The sequence below is a fragment of the Schistocerca piceifrons genome, chromosome X, assembly GCF_021461385.2.
Source record: "Schistocerca piceifrons isolate TAMUIC-IGC-003096 chromosome X, iqSchPice1.1, whole genome shotgun sequence".
NCBI lineage: Eukaryota > Metazoa > Arthropoda > Insecta > Orthoptera > Acrididae > Schistocerca > Schistocerca piceifrons.
In genome coordinates this window covers 718,552,063-718,579,729 of record NC_060149.1, presented here as the reverse complement: position 1 = coordinate 718,579,729, position 27,667 = coordinate 718,552,063, and the positions used below count along the sequence as shown (strand labels likewise).

General features: G+C 53.6%; 1 protein-coding gene across 1 annotated transcript in view; it reads left to right on the top strand.

Moving 5' to 3' along the window:
- Nucleotides 1–16,944: 16,944 nt before the first annotated feature.
- Nucleotides 16,945–27,667, top strand: part of LOC124722672 (vicilin-like seed storage protein At2g18540) — a 118,177-nt gene continuing 107,454 nt past the window's right edge. The window contains exon 1 of the mRNA XM_047247816.1: nt 16,945–17,117. Coding sequence (XP_047103772.1) covers nt 16,945–17,117 — 173 coding nt within the window. The remainder of the gene's footprint in view (nt 17,118–27,667) is intronic.

Genomic DNA, 27,667 nt, shown 5'->3' with positions numbered 1-27,667 from the left:
CCGCCGCTCCGCTGTTGACCACCTTGTGACCTTGTCGACATTCATCATGAACAACTTTTTGCGAAGGCGCCAAACGGTAGCCGTGTTCTTCGACTTGGAGAAGGCTTATGATACCTGTTGGAGAGGAGGTATCCTCCGCACTACGCACAGGTGGGGCCTACGCGGTCGCCTGCCCCTTTTTTATTCCTTTTTAACGGAGCGAAAGTTTAGGGTACGTGTGGGTTCCGTATTGTCCGACGTCTTCCTCCAGGAGAACGGAGTGCCTCAGGGCTCCGTCTTGAGCGTAGCCCTTTTTGCCATCACGATCAATCCGATTATAGATTGCATTCCACCTAATGTCTCAGGCTCTCTCTTTGTCGATGACTTCGCGATCTACTGCAGTGCCCAGAGAACATGCCTCCTGGAGCGCTGCCTTCAGCGTTGTCTAGACAGCCTCTACTCATGGAGTGTGGCAAATGGCTTCCGGTTCTCTGAAGACGGTTTGTATCAACTTTTGGCGATATAAAGCGTTCCTTCCGCCATCCTTACATCTCGGTCCCATTGTTCTCCCATTCGTGGAAACAGCTAAGTTTCTAGGGCTCACGTTGGACAGGAAACTGTGTTGGTCTCCACATGTCTCTTATTTGGCGGCCCGTTGTACACGTTCCCTTAATGTCCTCAGAGTTCTTAGCGGTTCATCTTGGGGAGCGGATCGCCCTGTCCTGCTTCGCTTGTATCGGTCCATAGTCCGATCGAAGCTGGATTATGGGAGCTTCGTCTACTCGTCTGCTCGGCCAACCCTCTTACGCCATCTCAACTCCATCCACCATCGGGGGATACGTCTTGCGACCGGAGCCTTCTACACTAGTCCTGTTGAGAGTCTTTATGCTGAAGCTGCCGAGTTACCATTGACCTACCAGCGTGATGTACTGCTGTGTCGGTATGCCTGCCGGCTGTTGTCTATGCCCGACCACCCCTCTTACGAGTCCTTCTTCGCCGATTCTCTCGACCGTCAGTATGGGTTGTATGTGTCTGCCCTGCTGCCCCCAGAGTCCGCTTCAGTCGCCTGCTTCGACAATTGGATTTTGCCCTCCCTACCACCTTCAGAGAGGGTGAGAGCCCGACACCACCTTGGCTCCAGGCTCCGGTTCCTATTTATCTCGACCTCGGCTCACTCCCGAAGGAGGGTACTCCAGCTGCAGTGTATTGCTCACGGTTTGTCGAACTTCGTGCTCGACTTGCCGGTCACACCTTTATTTACACCGATGGCTCCAAAACTGACGACGGTGACGGCTGTGCCTTTGTCGTCGGGGCCGCCACCTTTAAATACCGGCTCCTCGACCAATGTTCCAGCTTTACGGCCGAGCTTTTTGCTCTCCATCAGGCCGTTCAGTATGCCCGCCGCCACCGCCCATTCATCGTATGTACTCTGCTCTGACTCACTCAGTGCTCTTCAGAGCCTTGGAGCTCCCAATCCGGTCCATCCCTTGATTCAACGGATACAGCAGTCCCTCCATTCTTTCGCTGATAATGGTGGTTCTGTCAGCTTTCTGTGGGTTCCCGGACATGTAGGAGTGCCTGGGAATGAGGTTGCGGATGCTGCAGCCAAGGCTGCAGTCCTCCTGCCTCGGCCAGCCTCCCATTGTCTCCCGTCATCTGACGTTCGTGGGGATGTATGTAAGAGGCTTGTGTCGTTGTGGTGGGATGCTTGGTCATCCCTCCAAGGAAACAAGGTCCGGGCAGTAAAACCACTCACAACTGCTTGGACAACATCCTCTCGACCATCTCGGCGCGAGGAGGTCCTTCTGACCAGGTTGCGGATTGGGCATTGCCGGTTTAGCCACCGCTACCTGCTCTCCGGTGACCCAGCCCCGCAGTGCCCTTGTTGGTCAGGCATTAACAGTGCGCATATTTTGTCGTGTCCCCGTTTTAGTCAATTTCGTGTTATCCTGTCCCTGCCATCTACTTTACCGGATGTTTTAGCTGATGACGCTCGAGCAGCTGCTCGTATTCTGCGTTTTATAACTTTAACTGGCTTGTCCAAAGACATTTAACCTGTTTACTTATTTTATCTGCATCTTTGTCAGGTACTACTGATGTCCCCCCCTCCCCTCGAGTTTTAGCAGAATCCATGTGCTCTAACACCAGTGACTGGGCGCTAATGACCTCAGCAGTTGAGCGCCCTTAAAGCCTACCCAAAAAAAAAATCCTATCGAGCTGCTTTCCTTCATCAAAAACAGCTGGCTGAAGCTTCCACCTTATGTTTCACCCCTTGTGAGTCACAATCTTACAACGAACCTTTTACTGAATGGGAATACCTTTCTGCTCTATCCTCTTGTCATGATACGGCCCCAGGCCCAGATTCCATTCATAACCAACTGCTTCAACATTTCAGTGCTCCACAACGGCAAAAATCTTAGTGTTTAACCGTATCTGGCTCCAGGGTGACTTCCCTTATCAGTGGAGGGATAGCATTGTGGTTCCTGTCCCTTAGCCTGGTAAGAACCCCCTATCTGTTGACAGCTATCAGCCAGTTAGTTTGACCAATGTTGTTTGTAAGTTACTTGAACGGATGGTAGCCCGTCGGCTTAATTGGGGTCCTCGAATCTCGGGATCTATTGTCCCCCTTACCAGTGTAGCTTTCGAGAGGGACAGTCTCCAATCGATCATTTACTTGGCTTGGAATCCGCAGTTCGGCAGGCTTTTTCCCCCCCCTTGCCTTCTTTCCCCCCCCCTTGCCTGTCTTTCCCCCCCCCTTGCCTTCTTTCCCCCCCCCCTTGCCTTCTTTCCCCCCCCCCTTGCCTACTTTCCCCCCCCCCCTTGCCTTCTTTCCCCCCCCCCTTGCCTTCTTTCCCCCCCCCCTTGCCTTCTTTCCCCCCCCCTTGCCTTCTTTCCCCCCCCCCTTGCCTTCTTTCCCCCCCCCTTGCCTTCTTTCCCCCCCCCCTTGCCTTCTTTCCCCCCCCCTTGCCTTCTTTCCCCCCCCCTTGCCTTCTTTCCCCCCCCCTTGCCTTCTTTCCCCCCCCCCTTGCCTTCTTTTCCCCCCCCCTTGCCTTCTTTCCCCCCCCCTTGCCTTCTTTCCCCCCCTCTTGCCTTCTTTCCCCCCCCTCTTGCCTTCTTTCCCCCCCCTCTTGCCTTCTTTCCCCCCCCCTCTTGCCTTCTTTCCCCCCCCCTCTTGCCTTCTTTCCCCCCCCCTCTTGCCTTCTTTCCCCCCCCCCTCTTGCCTTCTTTCCCCCCCCCCTCTTGCCTTCTTTCCCCCCCCCCCTCTTGCCTTCTTTCCCCCCCCCCCTCTTGCCTTCTTTCCCCCCCCCCTCTTGCCTTCTTTCCCCCCCCCTCTTGCCTTCTTTCCCCCCCCCCTCTTGCCTTCTTTCCCCCCCCCTCTTGCCTTCTTTCCCCCCCCCCTCTTGCCTTCTTTCCCCCCCCCTCTTGCCTTCTTTCCCCCCCCCTCTTGCCTTCTTTCCCCCCCCCCTCTTGCCTTCTTTCCCCCCCCCCTCTTGCCTTCTTTCCCCCCCCTCTTGCCTTCTTTCCCCCCCCCTCTTGCCTTCTTTCCCCCCCCCTCTTGCCTTCTTTCCCCCCCCCCTCTTGCCTTCTTTCCCCCCCCCTCTTGCCTTCTTTCCCCCCCCCTCTTGCCTTCTTTCCCCCCCCCTCTTGCCTTCTTTCCCCCCCCCCTCTTGCCTTCTTTCCCCCCCCCCTCTTGCCTTCTTTCCCCCCCCCTCTTGCCTTCTTTCCCCCCCCCTCTTGCCTTCTTTCCCCCCCCCTCTTGCCTTCTTCCCCCCCCTCTTGCCTTTCTTTCCCCCCCCCTTGCCTTCTTTCCCCCCCCCTTGCCTTCTTCCCCCCCCCTTGCCTTCTTTCCCCCCCCCTTGCCTTCTTTCCCCCCCCCTTGCCTTCTTTTCCCCCCCCCCTTGCCTTCTTTCCCCCCCCCCTTGCTTCTTTTCCCCCCCCCTTGCCTTCTTTCCCCCCCCCTTGCCTTCTTTCCCCCCCCCTTGCCTTCTTTCCCCCCCCCCTTTGCCTTCTTTCCCCCCCCCTTGCCTTCTTTCCCCCCCCCTTGCCTTCTTTCCCCCCCCCTTGCCTTCTTTCCCCCCCCCCTTGCCTTCTTTCCCCCCCCCCTTGCCTTCTTTCCCCCCCCCCTTGCCTTCTTTCCCCCCCCCCCTTGCCTTCTTTCCCCCCCCCCCTTGCCTTCTTTCCCCCCCCCTTGCCTTCTTTTCCCCCCCCCCTTGCCTTCTTTCCCCCCCCCCTTGCCTTCTTTCCCCCCCCCCTTGCCTTCTTTTCCCCCCCCCTTGCCTTCTTTCCCCCCCCCCTTGCCTTCTTTCCCCCCCCCCTTGCCTTCTTTCCCCCCCCCTTGCCTTCTTTCCCCCCCCCTTGCCTTCTTTCCCCCCCCCTTGCCTTCTTTCCCCCCCCCTTGCCTTCTTTCCCCCCCCCTTGCCTTCTTTCCCCCCCCCTTGCCTTCTTTCCCCCCCCCTTGCCTTCTTTCCCCCCCCCTTGCCTTCTTTCCCCCCCCTTGCCTTCTTTCCCCCCCCCTTGCCTTCTTTCCCCCCCCTTGCCTTCTTTCCCCCCCCTTGCCTTCTTTCCCCCCCCTTGCCTTCTTTCCCCCCCCTTGCCTTCTTTCCCCCCCCTTGCCTTCTTTCCCCCCCCTTGCCTTCTTTCCCCCCCCCTTGCCTTCTTTCCCCCCCCCCTTGCCTTCTTTCCCCCCCCCTTGCCTTCTTTCCCCCCCCCTTGCCTTCTTTCCCCCCCCCTTGCCTTCTTTCCCCCCCCTTGCCTTCTTTCCCCCCCCCTTGCCTTCTTTCCCCCCCCCTTGCCTTCTTTCCCCCCCCCTTGCCTTCTTTCCCCCCCCCCTTGCCTTCTTTCCCCCCCCCTTGCCTTCTTTCCCCCCCCCCCTTGCCTTCTTTCCCCCCCCCCCTTGCCTTCTTTCCCCCCCCCCCTTGCCTTCTTTCCCCCCCCCCCCCTTGCCTTCTTTCCCCCCCCCCCCCTCGCCTTCTTTCCCCCCCCCCCCTCGCCTTCTTTCCCCCCCCCCTCGCCTTCTTTCCCCCCCCCCCTTGCCTTCTTTCCCCCCCCCCCTTGCCTTCTTTCCCCCCCCCCTTGCCTTCTTTCCCCCCCCCCTTGCCTTCTTTCCCCCCCCCCTTGCCTTCTTTCCCCCCCCCTTGCCTTCTTTCCCCCCCCCCTTGCCTTCTTTCCCCCCCCCCTTGCCTTCTTTCCCCCCCCCCCCCTTGCCTTCTTTTCCCCCCCCCCCCCTTGCCTTCTTTTCCCCCCCCCCTTGCCTTCTTTCCCCCCCCCCCTTGCCTTCTTTCCCCCCCCCCCTTGCCTTCTTTCCCCCCCCCCCTTGCCTTCTTTCCCCCCCCCCTTGCCTTCTTTCCCCCCCCCCCCTTGCCTTCTTTCCCCCCCCCCCCCTTGCCTTCTTTCCCCCCCCCCCCCCTTGCCTTCTTTCCCCCCCCCCCCTTGCCTTCTTTCCCCCCCCCCCTTGCCTTCTTTCCCCCCCCCCTTGCCTTCTTTCCCCCCCCCCTTGCCTTCTTTCCCCCCCCCCCTTGCCTTCTTTCCCCCCCCCCTTGCCTTCTTTCCCCCCCCCCTTGCCTTCTTTCCCCCCCCCCCCTTGCCTTCTTTCCCCCCCCCCCCTTGCCTTCTTCCCCCCCCCCCTTGCCTTCTTTCCCCCCCCCCTTGCCTTCTTTCCCCCCCCTTGCCTTCTTTCCCCCCCCTTGCCTTCTTTCCCCCCCCCTTGCCTTCTTTCCCCCCCCTTGCCTTCTTTCCCCCCCCTTGCCTTCTTTCCCCCCCCCCCCTTGCCTTCTTTCCCCCCCCCTTTGCCTTCTTTCCCCCCCCCTTTGCCTTCTTTCCCCCCCCCTTTGCCTTCTTTCCCCCCCCCTTTGCCTTCTTTCCCCCCCCCTTTGCCTTCTTTCCCCCCCCCCTTGCCTTCTTTCCCCCCCCCCTTGCCTTCTTTTCCCCCCCCCCCTTGCCTTCTTTTCCCCCCCCCCTTGCCTTCTTTTCCCCCCCCCCTTGCCTTCTTTCCCCCCCCCTTGCCTTCTTTCCCCCCCCCTTGCCTTCTTTCCCCCCCCTTGCCTTCTTTCCCCCCCCCTTGCCTTCTTTCCCCCCCCCTTGCCTTCTTTCCCCCCCTTGCCTTCTTTCCCCCCCCCTTGCCTTCTTTCCCCCCCCTTTGCCTTTATTTCCCCCCCCTTTGCCTTATTTTTCCCCCCCCGTACACTTACCCTGTCCGGGTGGAGGCTCACCGAACATTGAATTCGTCTCATGGTGTGGTCTATACTAGATCCCTCGACGGATTGACTGACGAGGAGATTGTCTTTCCTCGCTGAGCAGGGTGTGACGGCTGTCCATAGGGTCATGAAAAAGTCAACACTGACCTTGTACCGACCCGTACACTTTTCTTGACCTTTGATAGTGTTGAGCTGCCATCGCGCATCGAAGCGGGTTATGAGGTTATTTCTGTTTGCTCCTATGTCCCGACACCTATGCGCTGCTACCAGTGTCAGCGTTTTAATCACACTCGCCAGTCTTGTTCCAATGCGGCTAAATTTCACTTGTGGCAGGGATGCCCATGAGGGTGACTGTCCACCTCCGTCTCCTTGTTGTGTGAACTGTCAGGGTGACCATGCAGCATCCTCCCGCGACTGTCCCATCTATAAGGAAGAACGCTGTATCCAAGAAATTTGGGTCACAGAGAAAGTGTCCATCTTGGCTGCTCTCAATCTATTAGCTGGTAGGAAGCCCACGCTGCTCCCAGCGGAGAAATACAGTACTGTCCTCGCGTCTCCTCGGACTACCAGGGAGGTGGCAACCTAGACATGCTATCTGACCTTCAGCACCACGGTCGTCCGTTCGGCCAATGCTAAGATCGCGCGGTCGACACAAGCCCCTTCATCTGCTTCTGCTAAGATGAAGACCCAGAAGTCAGATGCACGGGCCTTCAAGAAGGAACCGTCCCGTGCAGACTTCCTACGTACCCCGAACTCCGAGCCATCGACCAGTACTTCCACCAAACGACCTTCCAAGAAGGCTCATAGGAAGCACAGTTCTCCTTCTCCGCCACGGCGCATTTCTTCTCCTGCGCCACCCAGCGATTGCCGCCCCAGGCCGTCATCCATTTCGCCTGGCCGCACCGCTGGTAGCCGAACATCTGGCCGTTCACCGGTGGAGGAAGCTCTCCCTCCCGGCCATCTTAGCAAGATGGCCGATGAACTTATAGAACCAATGGACGATGACTGTCCGCCTACTGATAGCGGCGGCAGTGCTCGCTCGAAACCAGGCCCTCAGCGGCCTTAGAGGTGATCCCTTCTTTCATCTTCCTTTTCTTACGATGGCACTTATTCAATGGAATATTCGCAGCCTTGGCTCCAACCGAGAGGACTTGAAGTTGCTGCTCCACTTGCACCGTCCGCTCATCGTAGCCCATGAGATCAAATTGCCTTGGCGCAATACACCTCTGTGCGTTTTGACCTACCCCCTGTGGTATGTATTCCGGCCATGGAGGGGGTATGTTGCTGGTCCGGGACGACATTTACTACGATCCCATCACGTTGCACACCAGCCTGCAGGCCGTTGCCGTTCGAATACTCTCCCCACTTTTACATTATCCATTTGTACCGTTTACACTCCGTCGTCTGCCGTTACCAGGGCAGACATGATGCAAATTATTGCTCAGCTACCTGCACCATTTTTGTTAACTGGAGACTTCAATGCCCACCATCCCCTTTGGGGCTCTCCAGCATCCTGCCCAAGGGGCTCCCTGTTAGCAGACCTTTTCAACCAGCTCAATCTTGTCTGCCTCAATACTGGCGCCCCTACTTTTCTTTCGGACACATCTCACACCTATTCCCATTTAGACCTCTATATGTACTACCCAACTCGCACGCCGGTTTGAGTGGTATGCACTTTCTGATACATATTCGAGCGACCCCTTCCTGTGTGTTGTCCATCTCCTGCAGCATTCCCCACTCCGTGCTCATCTAGTTGGACCCTCTCCAAAGCAGACTGGGGCCTCTTCTCTTCCAGTGCGACCTTTCAGGATCAAACCTTCACAAGCTGCGATCGTCAGGTCGCACACCTCACGGAAGTCATTCTAACTGCTGCTGAATATTCCATCCCTCATACTACTTCTCCACGTCGTGTACCGGTCCCCTGGTGGACAGCAGCATGTAGAGACGCTTTACGTGCTCGTCGACGTGCTTTACGCACCTTTAAACGCCACCTTACAGTGGCGAATTGTATCAATTACAAACGATTACGTGCACAGTGTTGTCGTATTATTAAAGAAAGCAAGAAAGCCAGCTGGGCTGCTTTCACAAGCTCCAACAGTTTTACTCCTTCTGTTGTCTGGGGTAGCCTGCGCTGGCTATCTGCCACTAAGGTCCACTCACCAGTTTCTGGCTTGACGGTCGCGAATGACGTCCTTGTGGCCCCTGAGGATGTCTCCAATGCCTTCGGCCACTTTTTCGCAGAGGTTTCGAGCTCCGCTCATTACCACCCTACCTTCCTCCCCCGAAAACAGGCAGAGGAGGCTAGGCCACCTAACTTCCGCTCCTCCAATCGTGAAACTTATCTTCTTCGTACTTACAATCGCATCTGGCCTGAGGGACATTTTCCCGATTCCTAAACCGGGGAAGGACAAGCACTTGCCTTCCAGATACCGACCCATCTCGCTTACCAGCTGTGTCTGTAAAGTGATGGAGCGAATGGTTAACTCCCGATTGGTTTGGCTGCTCGAGTCTCGACGCCTACTTACCAATGTACAATGTGGATTTCGTAGGCGACGCTCTGCTGTTGACCATCTGGTTACCTTGTCGACCTTCATTATGAATAACTTCTTGCGGAAGCGCCCAAACGCGGCTGTGTTCTTTGATTTGGAGAAGGCTTAAGACACCTGCTGGAGGGCGGGCATTCTCCGCACTATGCATACATGAGGCCTTCGCGGTCGCCTCCCTCTTCTTATTCCCCCCAGGGGGTCCACAACTCTTTTGTGGATACGTGCGTGGCGAGCACGGGGCCCCGAGCCATTGCAGCCTTCTTTCTCTCCCAGGCTGCATTTCCTTTCCCTTCCCCTCCTTTCCACTCCATACCCCTTTCCCCTCGCCCTCTCCTCTCCCTCTATTGGTGTCCTTGCTTATGTTGGCCCCCGCTATCCTCCTGGTTCAGTTGGTTTTACACTCCGGCTTTGTTGCGTAATCATCTCCTCCTTTTGGCATTCCTTGGTCCCCCTCTGGGGTTTCACCTCCATTCCAAAATTTCTCTTCCGTAATGTGAGCCATTTGGGGAAGAGCACCTTACCTAGTGTCTCCGACGTGTGCCCTCCTAGTATATTCCACCTTTTCTTCTACGTCGTTGTCTGATGCTAGGGTGCATAGCCAGCACGGTAGCCAGCCCGTGTGGTGGGGTCGCTATGTACCCTTTTGGTTGAGCCCCCTGAACACACAGGGATCACACTTCTGATACCTGAGCTGTGACCTCCTCATGCATGCCTTGGAGTGGTTGCTCGTCATCCTGGAGCATCGGAACTCCCGGCAATGGCCGCCGTGCCAGACGGCCCTTGCTGTGGCTGGGTGGCGCCCGTGAGGAGAGCCCCTGATCGGAGTGGGTGGTATCAGGGCGGACGCTATGCAGATGAAACGCATAAGGGTCCAAACCTCTGGCCGCTCTTCTGCGGCAGTCTCTCTGCGTGGTACTGATTCCTCAAGTGCTGCTTCTCTTGCCCCTTCGGCCTTCCCTTCCGTGGCTACCCCCTGGGAGGAGGGTCAGGCCCGTCGTCTAGGGGCAAAACCTTTCCCCCGTTATCTAGTTTGCACCAGGACTGATGGAGATACTTTCACCAGTGTCAAACCTTTATTCTTTGTGGAACACATTGAAGACAAGTTCGGAGAAGTGGACTCCCTGAGCAAGATGCGGTCGGGTTCGTTACTGATAAAAACTGCTTCGGCTGCCCAATCTGCGGCCCTTCGTGCCTGTACCCATCTTGGCACAATTCCCATGTCCATTACCCCTCACCAGTCTCTAAATATGGTACAAGGTGTGATTTTTCACAGAGACCTCATCCTTCAAACTGATGAGGAACTTCGGGACAATCTCGGACGGCGGGGTGTTCACTTTGTTCGGCGTGTTCAGAAGGGTCCTAAAGATAATCGTATTGATACTGGTGCCTTTATCCTGGCCTTTGAAGGGGATACCCTTCCTGAGAAAGTTAAGATTATGGTCTATCGCTGTGATGTGAAGCCGTACATCCCACCTCCTATGCGGTGTTTTAAGTGCTTGCGTTTTGGCCACATGTCTTCTCGCTGTACCCAGGACCCTCTCTGTGGTGACTGTGGACGTCCACTCCATGAGGGGAGTCCCTGTGTTCCCCCTCCTGTATGTGTAAATTGTCATGGTAGTCATTCTCCACGTTCAGCAGATTGCCCAGTCTATAAGAAAGAAAAAAAGATACAGGAGTATAAGTCTCTTGATCGTTTAAGCTACACAGAGGCCCGTAAGAAATATGCATGATTGCACCCTGTGTCCATGACATCTAGTTACGCCTTGGTTACATCTTCATCCCTTCCTTCCCCTTCCTTACCCCCGTCCCGGACCCCTCTCCTTCCCCCCTCCCCTGCGGCTCCCACACCTTCTCCTCTGGGCGCTGCTCCCCCTCCCCAGCCGGAGAAGTGTCCCACTCCTTCGGCGTCTGCCGGTCAAGGGCGCATCTCCCGGGATGCCCCTTCCCGGCACCTTCCAGGTCAAAGGTCTGCTGCAGCGCGGCGACCGCGAGAGCCGCGGTCTATCGGCCCCCAGGTCGCCCGGTCTCTTTCTGTTCCTGATCTTGCTGCAGCTGGCTCCATTATGCCACACAGCCCTCGTCGATCTCAGCCTGAAAAGAAGAAGAAACATAAGTCCCGGGACAAAGAGCCTCTGGTGTCACCGGAGGTCCCTTCCCCGGCTTCACAACCGGATTCTGACCTGTCGTTAATGGATGTCGCCCCCTCCTTGTCGGTGACGGGTGGGGACCCGGCGGTATGACTGGATTTAGCGTGTTCAGCCCCCATTTAAACCATCGTTCTGTGGTTCTCCAATGGAATTGTAATGGCTACTATCGTCACCTTCCGGAATTGAAATCCCTTCTTTCGTCCTACTCAGCAGCTTGTGTGGTTCTCCAGGAATCTCATTTTACTGATGCTCACTCACCGACCCTCCGTGGGTTCCGTGTTTTCTGTCGAAATCGGGTCGGACCCTTGCGGGCTTCTGGTGGCGTTTGTACGTTGGTCCGTACAGACATTGCTAGCACGTGGATTCCTCTCCAAACTACATTGGAAGCAGTTGCTGTTAGGGTCCACTTAGACTCTGCAGTCACAGTATGCAATCTTTATCTCCCTCCTGACAGGACTCTTACACCTGCTGCCTTACCCACCCTTCTTCAGCAACTTCCTCCTCCCTTCCTCCTCCTTGGGGATTTTAATGCTCATCATCCTTTGTGGGGCAGTGCCTTTCCATCTAGACGAGGTCTTCTTATAGACCAATTTATTGCAGACCACGACCTGTGCCTTCTTAATGATGGCTCCCCTACTCATTTCAGTGCTGGTCATGGTACCTTTTCTGCCATTGATCTTTCTCTTTCTTCTCCCTCTCTCCTCCCTTCATTACACTGGTCGCCACACGACGACCTTTGTGATAGTGACCATTTCCCGTTGATTATCACGCTCCCTTCCCGCTCCCCGATGGACAGGTTACCTCGTTGGTCTTTCCACCGCGCCGATTGGCCTCTATATACTGCACAGGTCGAGTTTTCTCCCTCTTTATCGGGTTGTATTGATGACGTCCTACGTGACGTGTCTGACGCGATTGTTCGCGCTGCTAACCTTGCTGTCCCGCGCTCATCTGGACAATTTCGTCGTCGGCAAGTCCCGTGGTGGAGTACGGCCATTGCCATTGCCATCCGTGATCGCCGTCGAGCTTTGCAACACTTTAAGAGGCACCCATCTGTAGCCAGCCTTTCTACCTTTAAGCGCCTTCGCGCTAAAGCCCGTTATTTAATCAAACAGAGCAAGCGGATATGTTGGGAACGATTCGTTTCTTCCCTTGGTTCCACTGTCCCTCTGTCACGGGTATGGGCTACACTTCGCTCTCTCCAAGGTTGCCATCGGCAGTCCACCCTCCCAGGCCTTCACCTCCCAGATGGCATTTGTACGGACCCATTAGTTCTTGCAGAACATCTTGCGACCCATTTTGCAGTGGCATCAGCGTCGGCCTCCTATCCAGCTGCTTTCCTTCATCAAAAACAGCAGGCTGAAGCTGTCACCTTATGTTTCACCACTTGTGAGTCAGAATCTTACAACGAACCTTTCACTGAATGGGAATTTCTTTCTGCTCTATCTGCTTCTCATGATACGGCTCCTGGCCCAGATTCCATTCATAACCAGCTGCTTCAACATCTCAGTGCTCCACAACGGCACTATCTTCTTCGGGTGTTTAACCGTATCTGGCTCCAGGGTGACTTCCCTTCTCAGTGGAGGGATAGCATTGTGGTTCCTGTCCTTAAGCCTGGTCAGAACCCCCTATCTGTTGACAGCTATCGGCCAATTAGTTTGACCAATGTTGGTTGTAAGTTACTTGAACGGCTGGTAGCCCGTCGGCTCACTTGGGTCCTCGAATCTCGGGATCTATTGTCCCCTTACCAGTGTGGCTTTCGAGAGGGACGATCTCCAATCGATCATTTGCTTCGCTTGGAATCCGCAGTTCGGCAGGCTTTTTCCCAGCGCCGCCATTTGGTTGCAGTGTTTTTTGACCTTCGCAAGGCCTATGACACGGCCTGGCGCCATAACATCTTACTAACCCTTCATCAGTGGGGTCTTCGGGGCCCACTCCCGATTTCTATCCGCCAGTTCCTGATCCATCGGTCATTCAGAGTTCGAGTTGGTACTGCTTTTAGTTCTCCTCGGACCCAGGAGACGGGCATCCCACAGGGTTCTGTCTTGAGTGTCCTTTTCCTCATTGCTATCGATGGACTTGTGGCCTCTGTCGGTCCCTTGGTCGCCCCTGCCCTGTATGTGGATGATTTCTGCATTTGGGTTAGTTCCTCCTCGATGCCATCTGCAGAACGGCAGCTCCAGGTGGCTATACGGCGTGCCTCTGCATGGACCCTCTCCCACGGGTTTCAATTCTCTCCTTTAAAATCGCGGGTAGTCCACTTCTGTCGCCGTACTACGGTCCACCCTGATCCAGAGCTCTATCTCGCTGCACAAAGATTGCCTGTGGTTCCACAGTTTCGTTTCCTAGGTCTTCTTTTCGACAACAAGCTCACTTGGCTGCCCCATATCAGACTCCTGAAGGTAGGATGTTTCCGTAAACTCAATGTCCTTCGCTTCCTTGCCCACTCCTCCTGGGGTGCGGACCGTTCCCTCCTCCTCCGTCTTTATCGTGCTCTAGTTCTGTCACGTTTGGACTATGGTTGTCAAGTTTATGGTTCAGCTGCTCCTTCCACGCTGCACGTGCTGGATCCAGTCCACCATCGTGGTATCCGTTTGGCCACCGGTGCCTTCCCTACTAGCCCTGTTGATAGTCTCCTGGTTGAAGCTGGGATCCCCCCCTTTCTGTTCGGCGGTCCCAGCTTCTGGTGTCTTATGCCCTTACTATCCGTTCTTCTCCCGCTCATCCTTCCTATTGTATCCTATTCCCAGACCATGGACGTCGCCCGCCTGACTCCCGCCCTCGGGCGGGTTTACCGGTTGGCCTGCGCCTTGCGTCTCTTACCCGTGATTTTCGGCTTCCTTCTTTGTCCTGTCTTCCTCGCTCCCTCCCCTCCACCCCTCCTTGGTTAGTTCCTCGGCCTCGACTTCGGATGGATCTCCGCCGCGGACCGAAAGATTCCATCCCCCCGGTGGTGTTCCGTACCTTTTTCCGCCAAATTTTATGGGAGTTTCGGGATGCTGTTATTTTTTACACTGATGGCTCTAAATCTGCTGATCATGTTGGGTATGCCTTCACGTCCTTTGTTGGAACGGAAAATCATCTACTGCCACCCTCATGTGGGGTGTTTACTGCGGAATTGATGGCAATTTCCCGGGCCCTTACCTTTATTAAACAATCCCAACACAACCGCGTTTTGTTATGTACGGACTCGATGAGTGGCCTTCTTGCTATTGACCGGTGTTTTTCGCGCCATCCCTTGGTCTCTGCCATCCATGACCGTCTCGCTGATCTTCACCGTGCTGCTTGTTCCATTGACTTCTTATGGGTCCCGGGCCATGTGGGTATCCCGGGTAATGAGCTCGCTGATCGTTTGGCTGGGGGAGCAGTTACTTACCCCCCGTTTTCCGTAACCCCTCCTGCAGCGGATTTACGGCTTCACATCAAATCCCACTTTGCACAGTCATGGGCCAATTCTTGGGAGGCTACTCCACTGTCTAATAAACTTCGTGCCATTAAGGTGAATACAGGCCCATGGCGTTCTTCCTTTAGCCTCTCCCGCAGGGACTCAACCACACTGTCGTCTCCGCATTGGCCATACCAGGCTGACCCATGGTTTTCTTTTGCGTGATGAGCCACCCCCGCTATGTGGTTGTGGAGCCTTCCAGTCAGTGGCCCACATTTTGTTTGAATGCCCCCTTTTGGCTCTGCGTGCTAAGTACAGACTCCCCCACACTTTGATGTTGGCTGACGATTCCCGGATGGTCTCTCTGGTTCTAGGTTTCCTCCGGGAGAGTGGTTTTTATTCTCAATTTTAAAGTTTTTAATCTCCCTCTGGTGTTGGGGCAGGGCGGTGAGTGTTTGGGTGTCTCCCACTGTAGGCAGTGTTCAGAGATTCCCGATTCACCTCCCTGACCGGAATCCTCTTTTCTTTCCCTTTTACTCTATTTTTACCCCTTCTTTTTAAGGCTTGGTTAGTTTTTCTATTCCCATACGTACTTTCTGCATTATAGCAGTTGTACGTTTTAAGTCACAGGTGGTCTTGCCTATGCTGTTTCAGCATAGTGTTGGGTTCGTTCTCTTGCCAACTTCCCTCATTTGTTTTTACTAATGACAACGTGACTGCCCTTTTACGTTTCCCCTTTATCCGTTTTATTTTTCTGACTATACTGAGATGTCCCGTTAGCAGAATGGAGTCTATTTGAAGCAAGGGACTGATGACCTTGCTGTTTGGTCCCTATAACCTCAAACAACCAACCATACGTATTTCTACATTCTAGCGGTTGCACCTTTTAAGTCACAGTTGGTCTTGCCTATGCTGCTTCAGCATCGTGTTGGGTTCGTTCTTGCCGACTTCCCTCATTTTGTTTTTTACCAATGACAACATGACTGCCCTTTTACTTTTTTACCTTTTTCCGTTTTATTGTTCTGACTTTACTGAGATGTCCCATTAGCGGAATGGAGCATGTTTGAAACAAGGGACTGATGACCTTGCTGTTTGGTCCCTTAAACCTCAAACAACCAACCAACCCACTTATTCCGTTCATGCTGCATTTCCTGATATGTAGTCCCTTCGATAAAATTCCAAAGTCCCGGCCCGTCGCGTTACATCTGTATGGTAGCAGTCGTTGGTGTTCGTAGTTAATGAGAACGTAATCTTGGGCGTAACAGTGCAGTTTACTTCCCCATTGCAGAGCAACAATGCCTTGTTTTCACCCTTGCAGTAGGATGCTCAATACTGCTAATGTGTTCAGTACCATGAGGACACTAGGGTATTAAAACAGTTGAGGAAAATGAAGCGCTCTAACTTAAAGCTTTTTGTCAGGTGATGACATCAAATTGTAGTTTTGGGTATTTTACTGATTTTGGGGGAAGGGTTGGGCGCCATGGGAAGGATGTGGGGACACTCTTGAGGCAGCTTACCAGCGCTAGCATTACGCAACTGAAACTGGAAGAGGCAAAGAGATGCTGCTACACAAAGAACACTCACCAAACAAGGTGGCTTGCGGAGTTCAGCTGTAGAGCTGGACGTATACGTTGAAACTTCCGTCGGAAATTCTACTGGACGTTCACGGATATTTGTGTAGGTAGTCATAAAATTATCTTGATGTTGATGTAAACTTTATCGTAGAATCGGTTCATTGAATCAGTAATTTAATGTTTGCCAAGGATTGCTTGAAGTTTGTCAGTTATAGTACACTTAATTTTTAACGTATATGTTGAAAACACGTAAGGCATGAAGATGGTGAGAAATTCGAATGAATGTCAGTGGTCACACATTGTTTTACTATTAATACATTCATTCCTAGAGAGCCATTTATGCTTCATAACGCTTAAGTTTTGTGACGAAATTCAAAGAAGCAAATGAAGCTACACGAATTACTTTAACTGCGTTTCCAGTAAGCTATGTTACGATCTATTGCTAAGTCTATATACGGACCACCATTCACTTTCTTGTTACTTTAAACGTGCGCTCATTTTAGGACTTACGCGGAATGAGATGGTGTGCAAATATTCAAATAAGATTGCGTCAAAGGAAAACAAATTTTCTCACTTACAGAGCCATCTACATCGTTCATGTTTAGGCAAACAATCAATACGCTTAAAAACCATTGTACATAACGTAACTGTTCACTAATTTACTGATAAGTGACTGTCGAGTAATATTTTCACAAAGCACAATTTTTCGATTTCACAGCTCCAGGAGACATCGGATCTACGCAACGAGACATCTAAAATGCAGCCTTTAGCGACCTCCAGCCCACTGTCATCAACGATGCGGAATTCATTTTTGTGCAGCCCCTCGTTCAATGAATCGACGTTGAGGTCGCAATCTTTCAACGAATCGACGTTGAGTACGCCCCCATTCGGTGATTCGACGTGTAGACCGCACTCTCATTGCGTTCCCAGGAGGTTACCCATAAAGGTCTTACCACGGCCCTCAACCTGTGATTCGACGTGGAGATCGCCCTCGTTCAACGATTCGACGTGGGGACAGCACGCACAGTGCGTTCCCAGACGGCTACCCATCACAGTACTGGCGGCACCACAGGCCTCGCTACTACAGATGCAGAATCCTTGCAACCAATCCCAGGCAGTGGGATGCTACGCTTCTCAGGGCTTTCAGTACCAGGTGATGGCACAGCACACAGTTACGACGACGACGACGACGACGACGACTACTACAGAGTACCGGATGTTCTCTGGGGTCCAGTCATCACAGATTTGTCCACATCAGTGGATGTGATTTCTGCACCAGTTAAAAATTTCTACAGGTAATTACCGTTACACGGTGGTGGTGGTCTCATCGTGCCACTTAGTGGCTAAAGAGTTCGCTGAGAACCTGTGTAGTGCTAAATTGTCATCTTGAGCTTCGTGTACCTTATGTTAGTTGCACCTTCGATAAACCCCCCTGCAGGTCCGGGGATTAGAATAGGCCCGCGGTATTCCTGCCTGTCGTACGAGGCGACTAAAAGGAGTTTCAACCGTTTCGGCCTTCCATTTGATGGTCCCCCTTGGGGTTTGACCTCCATTTTTCAAAATTCTACAGAAGTACGAGCCTTTTGGGGAAGGACACCTTACATGGTGTACCACTGGTCCTAAGTGCACTAAAACCTTGGCACTCAGCATTGCACTGGCGTTGTAACCATACCCACTATTCCTCAAATTGGGCCTCAACGCGTGATGGGTTGTCAAAGTTACGCCCATCGTGCATCTCCATCTGCACCAGCGATCATGATAGACTTTCCATGGCACCAGAAATCCAGCACGGTAGCCAGCCCGTTGTGGTGGGGTCGTCATGTACCCTCTAGGTTGTAGCCCCCTGACAACACAGGGATCATACTGCCGATACCTGAGCTGCACCCTCCCCATGTCGGCCAAGGAGTAGATGCCCGTCTCCTTGGGGCATCAGGACTCCCGGCAATGGTCATCCTGCCAGGTGGCCCTTGCTGCGGCTGGGTGGCGCCCGTGGGGAGAGCCCCTGGTCGGAGTGGGTGGTATCGGGGCGGACGTTTCGCAGATGAAACGTCAACATGTATCAGGTCGCTCTGCGGCCGAGCTTTTCAAAAGAAAAGGTACCGTTTCTAGTTCTGGTTCTCCTGCCCTTTCCCCCTTGGCCACTCCATGGGAGGAGGGACAGGCCCGCCGGCTTGGGGCGAAGTACTTCCCCCGCTATTTGGTCTGTTCCCGAACCGATGGGGGGACGTTCGCCACCTCCAAGCCCATGTTCTTTGTTCAGCACATTGAGGACGTCTTCGGGGAAATCGAGGCTCTCAGCAAGATGCGTTCAGGGTCCGTTCTTCTCAAGACCACCTCCGCCACACAGTCGGCGGCGCTCCAGGCATGCGACCGCCTAGGGGACATCCCAGTATCCATTGTCCCACATCTGGCACTAAATAGGACGCAGGGGGTTATTTTTCATCGTGACCTCCTGCTACAATCTGATGAGGAGCTCAGGGCCAAGCTGGAGCGCTGAGGCGTGCATTTCGTCCGGCGAGTCCAGCGCGGCCCCAAAGACCGTCGCATCGACACCGGGGCCTTTATCCTCGCCTTCGAGGGGGACGTTCTCCCGGAGAAGGTAAAGGTGATGTGCTACCGGTGTGACGTGCACCCTTACGTCCAGCCTCCTATGCGCTGTTTTAGGTGTTTGCGCTTCGGGCACATGTCATCACGGTGTGAGGCTGAGCCCCTTCGTGGCGATTGTGGACGTCCTCTTCGTGAGGAACATACATGCACCCCACCACCTCGGTGCGTTAATTGTCCTGGCGTCCACTCGCCTAGATCCTCAGACTGCCCCGCATATCAGAAGGAGAAGATACAAGAAATCAAAACTTTGGATTGGCTCTCTTATTGTGAGGCCCGGAAGGAGTACGACCGCCTCCATCCCATGTCATTGACCACTTCATTCGCCTCAGTTGTGTCCACTCCTTCTGCGGTATCCTCACCCCTATCCTGTCCCCCCTCCGCGTCCTCCGCCCATCAGGGGGCTCTGCCTCCGCCTCCCAAATCCCTCCCTTCCAAATCCTCCTTCCCCTGTGGCCCCCACCCCCTCTGCCCCAGGGGCCACCCTTCCTCCTCCTCCTCCTCCTCCTCCTCCTCCTCCTCCTCCTCCTCCTCCTCCTCCTCCCCCCCCCCCACGCCACCTGACAAGCGATCCTCTTCTCAGGCGTCCATCGGGGCAACATTCCGGACCCCAGCTTCCGAGGTCCGGCGTTCCAAAACGGACCCCGCGCATGAGGACCTTCTTCGGGTCCCTTCTTCGGGTCCAGCCCACCATCCCTGTGCCTCCTCGGCCTTCCAAGTAGTAGTCTCTATCCCCCTCTCCACCCCGGCGCGTTTCGTCTGACGCTCCATCCGTGAGTCGCTGGTCCCGGCCGTCCTCAGTTTCGCCGGGACGCTCTGCTGCCAGGCGCTCCGCCGGCCTTTCGTCGGCAAATGATGCGGCCCCTCCTACACAACCAGGGACAGCGGCCGCGGCTGTTGACGAGTCGATGGAACCGGATCCGCCTCCCATCGGTTGTAGCGTTGTTCCCTCGCAACCTGGCCCTCCGCGGCCATCGAGGTGACCAGCTCTTCCCCCGTCTCGTTCCCCCAACCTTTTGACTAGCGATGGCGTTGTTTCATTCGAACATAAGAGGTATTCGATCTAATCGGGAGGAATTACAACTGCTCCTCCGCCTCCACTGTCCGCTCGTCCTTGGTCTCCAGGAAACCAAGTTGCGCCCGACTGATCGTATTGCCTTTACTCACTATACCTCGGAGCGGTATGACCTCACCCCTGTGGACGGTATCCCAGCTCATGGTGGGGTCATGTTGCTCGTTCGGGACGATGTTTATTACCATCCCATCCCATTGACCACCCCACTCCAAGCAATAGCTGTCCGCATTACTCTTTCTGCTTTTACTTTTTCAGTTTGTACCATTTACACTCCACCGTCATCTGCTGTTAGTCGGGCTGACATGATGCACCTGATCGTTCAGCTTCAACCGCCGTTCTTATTGTTTGGCGACTTCAATGCCCATCATCCCCTTTGGGGCTCTCCTGCATCCTGTCAGAGAGGCTCCCTCTTGGCGGATGTCTTCAACCATCTCAATCTTGTCTGCCTCAATACTGGCGCCCCGACTTTCCTCTCGGACTCCACTCATACCTACTCCCACTTGGACTTCTCGATCTGTTCTGCCACTCTTGCCCGTTGGTTCGTGTGGTATGTCCTTTCTGACACCTATTCGAGTAACCACTTCCCCTGTGTCGTTCGTCTCCTGCACCACACCCCATCCCCACGTCCTTCGAGCTGGAACATACTGAAAGCTGACTGGGGACTTTACTCCTCCCTGGCGACCTTTCCGGACCACGATTTTCCCAGTTGTGACAGTCAGGTCGAATACCTCACGGCTGTTATCAATGCTGCCGAACGTTCCATTCCTCGTACTACTACTTCTTCACGTCGCGTTTCCGTCCCCTGGTGGAACGAGGCTTGTAGGGACGCTATCCGTGCTCGACGACGTGCTTTACGCACCTTTCGCCGCCATCCTACGTTGGCGAATTGTATTGAATACAAACGACTCCGAGCGCAAAGCCGTAGAGTCATCAAAGACAGCAAAAAAGCTTGTTGGGCCTCTTTCACCAGCTCCTTTAACAGTTTTACTCCCTCTTCCGTCGTTTGGGGTAGCCTGCGCCGGCTGTCGGGCATTAAGGCCCACTCCTCAGTACCTGGCCTGACCTCAGGTAATGAGGTCCTTGTTGATCCTGTAGCTGTCTCCAACGCCTTTGGCCGCTTTTTCGCGGAGGTTTCAAGCTCCGCCCATTACCATCTTGCCTTCCTTCCCAGGAAAGAGGCAGAAGAGGCTCGGCGACCTTCCTTCCACTCGCTGAATCTGGAAACTTATAATGCCCCCTTTACTATGCGGGAACTCGAACGTGCGCTTGCACTGTCCCGGTCCTCTGCTCCGGGGCTAGATGCCATTCACGTTCAGATGCTGGCACACCTTTCTCTGGCGGGCAAAAGCTTGCTTCCTTCGTACCTACAATCGCGTCTGGACCGAAGGTCAAGTCCCCATGCGTTGGCGTGACGCCGTTGTTGTTCCTATACCCAAACCCGGGAAGGATAGACACCTTCCTTCTAGTTACCGCCCCATTTCTCTTACAAGCTGTGTCTGTAAGGTGATGGAGTGCATGGTTAATGCTCGGTTAGTCTGGATTCTTGAATCTCGACGACTACTTAATAATGTCCAATGCTTCTTTCGTCGCCGCCGCTCCGCTGTTGACCACCTTGTGACCTTGTCGACATTCATCATGAACAACTTTTTGCGAAGGCGCCAAACGGTAGCCGTGTTCTTCGACTTGGAGAAGGCTTATGATACCTGTTGGAGAGGAGGTATCCTCCGCACTATGCACAGGTGGGGCTTACGCGGTCGCCTGCCCCTTTTTTATTCCTTTTTAACGGAGCGAAAGTTTAGGGTACGTCTGGGTTCCGTATTGTCCGACATCTTCCTCCAGGAGAACGAAGTGCCTCAGGGCTCCGTCTTGAGCGTAGCCCTTTTTGCCATCGCGATCAATCCAATCATGGATTGCGTTCCACCTAATGTCTCAGGCTCTCTCTTTGTCGATGACTTCGCGATCTACTGCAGTGCCCAGAGAACATGCCTCCTGGAGCGCTGCCTTCAGCGTTGTCTAGACAGCCTCTACTCATGGAGGGTGGCAAATGGCTTCCGGTTCTCTGAAGAGAAGACGGTTTGTATCAACTTTTGGCGATATAAAGCGTTCCTTCTGCCATCCTTACATCTCGGTCCCGTTGGTCTCCCATTCGTGGACACAACTAAGTTTCTAGGGCTCACGATGGACAGGAAACTGTGTTGGTCTCCACATGTCTCTTATTTGGCGGCCCGTTGTACACGTTCCCTTAATGTCCTCAGAGTTCTTAGCGGTTCATCTTGGGGAGCGGATCGCACTGTCCTGCTTCGCTTGTATCGGTCCATAGTCCGATCGAAGCTGGATTATGGGAGCTTCGTCTACTCGTCCGCTCGGCCCTCTCTTACGCCGGCTCAACTCCATCCACCATCGGGGGATACGTCTTGCGACCGGAGCCTTCTACACTAGTCCCGTCGAGTCTTTATGCTGAAGCTGCCGAATTACAATTGACCTACCGGCGCGACGTACTGCTGTGTCGGTATGCCTGCCGGCTGTTGTCAATGCCCGACCACCCCTCTTATCAGTCCTTCTTCGCCGATTCTCTCGACCGTCAGTACGGGTTGTATGTGTCTGCCCTGCTGCCCCCCGGAGTCCGCTTCAGTCGCCTGCTTCGACAATTGGATTTTGCCCTCCCTACCACCTTCAGAGAGGGTGAGAGCCCGACACCACCTTGGCTCCAGGCTCCGGTTCCTATTTATCTCGACCTCAGCTCACTCCCGAAGGAGGGTACTCCGGCTGCAGTGTATTGCTCACGGTTTGTCGAACTTCGTGCTCGACTTGCCGGTCACACCTTTATTTACACCGATGGTTCCAAAACTGACGACGGTGTCGGCTGTGCCTTTGTCGTCGGGGCCGCCACCTTTAAATACCGGCTCCTCGACCAATGTTCCAGCTTTACGGCCGAGCTTTTTGCTCTCCATCAGGCCGTTCAGTATGCCCGCCGCCACCGCCATTCATCGTATGTACTCTGCTCTGACTCACTCAGTGCTCTTCAGAGCCTTGGAGCTCCTAATCCGGTCCATCCCTTGATTCAACGGATACAGCAGTCCCTCCATTCTTTCGCTGATAATGGTGGTTCTGTCAGCTTTCTGTGGGTTCCCGGACATGTAGGAGTGCCTGGGAATGAGGTTGCGGATGCTGCAGCCAAGGCTGCAGTCCTCCTGCCTCGGCCAGCCTCCCATTGTGTCCCGTCATCTGACGTTCGTGGGGATGTATGTAAGAGGCTTGTGTCGTGGTGGGATGCTTGGTCATCCCTCCAAGGAAACAAGGTCCGGGCAGTAAAACCGCTCCCAACTGCTTGGACAACATCCTCCCGACCATCTCGGCGCGAGGAGGTCCTTCTGACCAGGTTGCGGATTGGGCATTGCCGGTTTAGCCACCGCTACCTGCTCTCCGGTGACCCAGCCCCGCAGTGCCCTTGTGGTCAGGCATTAACAGTGCGCCATATTTTGTCGTGTCTCCGTTTTAGTCAATTTCGTGTTATCCTGTCCCTGCCATCTACTTTACCGGATGTTTTAGCTGATGACGCTCGAGCAGCTGCTCGTATTCTGCGTTTTATAACTTTAACTGGCTTGTCCAAAGACATTTAACCTTTTTACTTATTTTATCTGCATCTTTGTCAGGTCCTTCTGATGTCCCCCCATCCCCTCGAGTTTTAGCAGATTCCATGTGCTCTAACACCAGTGACTGGGCGCTAATGACCTCAGCAGTTGAGCGCCCTTAAACCCTACCAAAAAAAAACCTTCGATAAACATATCTGCCGTTGAATGCCAAGTCTAAAAACGTAACGACATTAGTTAATTGTTCGATGTGACCATCGTTGAACTGGTACCTCTGTGGGAGAATGGAAGCATGTCTGTCGATGAAAATTACTACATGGAACGTTACTGTAAGCCGAATTATTGCTTTAATGCCTTAATATGCGAAATAGTGGAAAGACATTTCAGGTCTTGGAGCCATGAGAAAAATAATGGGTCTAGACACTATGAAATCTCATCCAGTAGTATGCACTAGTTATGGAAACGTAGGGGGTTGGGGGTGGGGTAGGAAGGCGGGGCGCCAGAAACGGGTCATTCTGTTTCACCTTAAAGCAGGCATTTCAGATGACGTTTCGAAAACTCGGGTTCTTCGCCCAGGATAGTCAGCTTCCTCACATTGGTCTGCATACTGCCAGTGGAACATGCGTAATGTGTGCTGGAGACTGATCAGCTAGTATTTAATCCTTAAGGATGTATTGTTGCACCGAGGTTAGAGCACTCCCTACACTGCTGTGCAGTAGATCGACAATCACATAAAGCAATCATCAACCTGGAAACATTCCTCCTCGCACAGCCACAAATACAGAACCATTCCAGCGTGATCTGCTCATATTTGGCGTAAAGGGATTTGCAGATGTCAAAAGTTATAGTTAGCTACATGAACGAGGTGGTAGAGGAAAAGCTCGGTTTCAACAGGGAGGGGATAGTTAGTTGTCAGTGTCACCAAAGAAAACAAGCTGATAATTATATGCAGTGTCTTAGCAACAGCCCAGAAATTTAGAACTGAAGGCTGGTGGAAGTGGGCGAGACTCCATAAGAGCAGAAGTCAGCAGAGTTTAATGGTTCTGCTAGTTAAGCAAACAAATGAAGTCTACGGAACGAGTCCTTCGTGCAACCTTCAACAGTCAGGCAAGCAGATGGGAAAGTGAGATTGTTAAACGTCACATCGAGATAAGTCGTTAGCAGGAGCACAAACCGGATTAATGAAGGGTGGGAAAGGAAGTTGGTCATGCCCTTATACAGGAACCATTCCGGCATTCACCTTAAGAGATTAAGAGAAACGTCAGAAGAAAGCGGATAGAAATCTCAGATAGTGCCAATTACGATGTGTTCCAGTATACCAGTGGGGCCACTGCAGAGTGATCCATATGTACCGACTTAGCACAGCACCCTTCAGTTTGACAGAAAAGTAATAAGCTAAGACTCACTAGCCGTTCCGTACTAGGCGGAATAGTTGGAACATTAGTACATACGGAATGCCATAGGCATACAGTGCCAGTAAACAAATAGGCACAAGAGTGTAGATGTATTTCAGATATATTGCTGGAGGAAATTGTTGCTAACGGCATTGACAGTGCGGTATAAATCCGTCGTTCAGAATACCAGTGACAAAAGTACTACCGCCTGCCCCAAAGTTCCCCGTAGTTTCTAGATCTGAGGACGGAAAGGATTTTTCAGCTGTCAACACTTTCGTTATTTAGAAGGGTGTAGATGCTATAGCTGGACCTGTCTTGTACCAGGATGCGTAACGGTATCTTGTTGTTGGAAACTGATTGCGCCTTTCAGGCACAAAAACTCCTTTGGGCCATACTCCTGTATACGTTTCCTGTCCGGGTGGAGGCTCACCCCACTTTGAATTCGTCGCGTGGTGTGCTATCTACTAGATCACTCGACAGATTGACTGACGAGGAAATTCAGTCTTTCCTCAATGAGCAGGGCGTGACGGTTGTCCATAGGCTCATGAAAAAGGTCGACAATGACCTTGTACCGACCCGGATACTTTTGAGTCTTTGACAGTGTTCAGCTGCCGTCGCGCATCACAGCGGGCTACGAGGTTGTGTTCGCCCCTATGTCCCGGCACCTACGCGCTGCTACCAGTGTCAGCGTTTTAATCACACCCGCCATTCTTGTTCTAATTCGGCTAAATGCGTCACTTGTGGCAGGGACGCCCATGAGGGTGACTGTCCACCTTCGTCTCCTCGTTGTCAACTATCAGGGTGACCATGCAGTGTCCTCCTGCGACTGTCCCATCGAAAAGGATGAACGCTGTAAGCAAGAAATTCGGGTCAAAGAGAAAGGGTCCACCTCGACTGCTCGCAAGCTATTAGCTAGTAGGAAGCCCACGCTGCTCCCAGCGGGGAAATACGGTACCTTCCTCGGCCTAGCAGGGAGGTGTCGACACACATGCGATCTGGCCTTTAGTGCTACGGTCGTCCGTTCGGCCAGTGCTAAGATCGCCCGGTCAACGTCTCTTCTTCCTCCCGTCACCCTTAAGACACAAGCACCTTCACCAGCTACTGCCAAGTCTCTGACCCAGAAGTCAGATGCACAGGCCTTCAAGAAGGAACCATCCCGTGAAGACTTCCTACGTACCCCGAACTCCCAGCCATCGACCAGTACTTCCGCCAAACGACCTTCCAAGAAGGCTCATAGAAAGCAAAGTTCTCCTTCTCTCCCACGGCGCGTTTCTTCTCCTCCGCCACCCAGCGGTTGTCGCCCCAGGCCGTCATCCGTTTCGCCTGGCCGCACCGCTGGTAGCCGAACATCTGGTCGTTCACCGGTGGAGGAAGCTCCCCCTCCCGGCCATCTTAACAAGATGGTCGACGAACATATTGAACAAATGGACTATGACTCGCCACCTATTGAGTGGCGGCGGTGCTCGCTCGAAGCCAGGTCCTCAGCGGCCTTGGAGGTGACCCCTTCTTGCTTCCCCTTTTTCTTTTTCTTCTCACGATGGCACTTCTTCATTGGAATATTCGCGGCATTCCCTCCAACCGAGAGGGCTTGAAGTTGCTGCTATGCTTGCACTGTCAGCTCTTAGTAGCTCTCCAGCAAACGAAGCTACGCCCATGTGATCGTATTGACTGGGCACACTACACCTCTGTGCATTTTGACCTACCCTCTGTGGCAGGTATTCCAGCTCCTGGAGGGGTTCTGTTGCTGGTCCGGGATGATACATACTATGATCAAGTCACATTGTACACCGGTCTGCAGGCACTTACCGTCCGAATTACTCTCCCCACTTTCACATTTTCCATTTGTACTGTGTACACTCCATCGTCGCCTGCCGTTACTGGGGCAGACATGATGCAAATTATTGCTCAGCTACCTGCACCATTTTTGTTGGAGACTTCAATGCCCACCATCCCCTTTGGGGCTCTCCAGCATTCTGCCCAAGAGGCTCCCTGTTAGCAGACATTTTCAACCACCTCAAACTTGTCTGCTTTAATACTGGTGCCCCTACTTTTCTTCCTGACACACCTCACACCTATTCCCATTTAGACCTCTCTATATGTACTACCCAACTTGCACACCGGTTTGAGTAGTACGCTCTTTGATACGTATTTGAGCGACCACTTCCCTTGTGTTATCCATCACATGCATCATACCGATCTCCATGCTTAAATAGTTGGGACATCTCCAAAGCAGACTGGGGATCTTTTCTTCCACCATCCCTCATACTACTTCTCCACGTCGTGTACCGGTCCCCTGGTGGACCGCAACATGTAGAGACGCATTACATGCTCGTCGACGTGCTTTACGCACCTTTAAACGCCACCCTACGATGGCGAATAGTATTAATTATAAACGATTACGCGCGCAATGTCGTCTTGTTACTAAAGAAAGCAAGAAAGCCAGTTGGGCTGCTTTCACAAGCTCCAACAGTTTTACTCCTTCTGTTGTCTGGGGTAGCCTGCGCTGGCTATCTGGCACTAAGGTCCACTCACCAGTTTCTGGCTTGACGGTCGCGAATGACGTCCTTGTGGCCCCCGAGGATGTCTCCAATGCCTTCGGCCGATTTTTCGCAGAGGTTTCGAGCTCCACTCATTACCACCCTGCCTTCATCCCCCGCAAACAGGCAGAGGCGGCAAGGCCACCTAACTTCTGCTCTTCGAATCGTGAAAGTTATAATGCCCCATTAACCATGCGGGAACTCAAAAATGCACTTGCCTGGTCACGGTCCTCCGCTCTGGGGCCTGATTCTATTCATATTAAGATGCTGAAGAACCTTTCTCCTGCGGGTAAAGGTTTTCTTCTTCGCACTTATAATCGCATCTGGATTGAGGGCCGTGTTCCCACATGCTGGCGCGAATCTATTGTCCCGATTCCTAAGCTGGAGAAGGACAAGCACTTGCCTTCCAGTTATCGACCCATTTCAGTTGCCAGCTGTCTCTGTAAGGTGATGGAGCGAATGGTTAAGTGTCGTCTCGTTTGGTTTGGCTGCTCGAATCTCGACGCCTACTTACCAATGTACATTGTGGATTTCGTAGGCGCCGCTCTGCTGTTGACCATCTGATTACCTTGTCGACCTTCGTTATGAATAACTGCCTGCGGAAGCGCCAGACAGTGGCTGTGTTCTTTGATTTGGAGAAGGTCT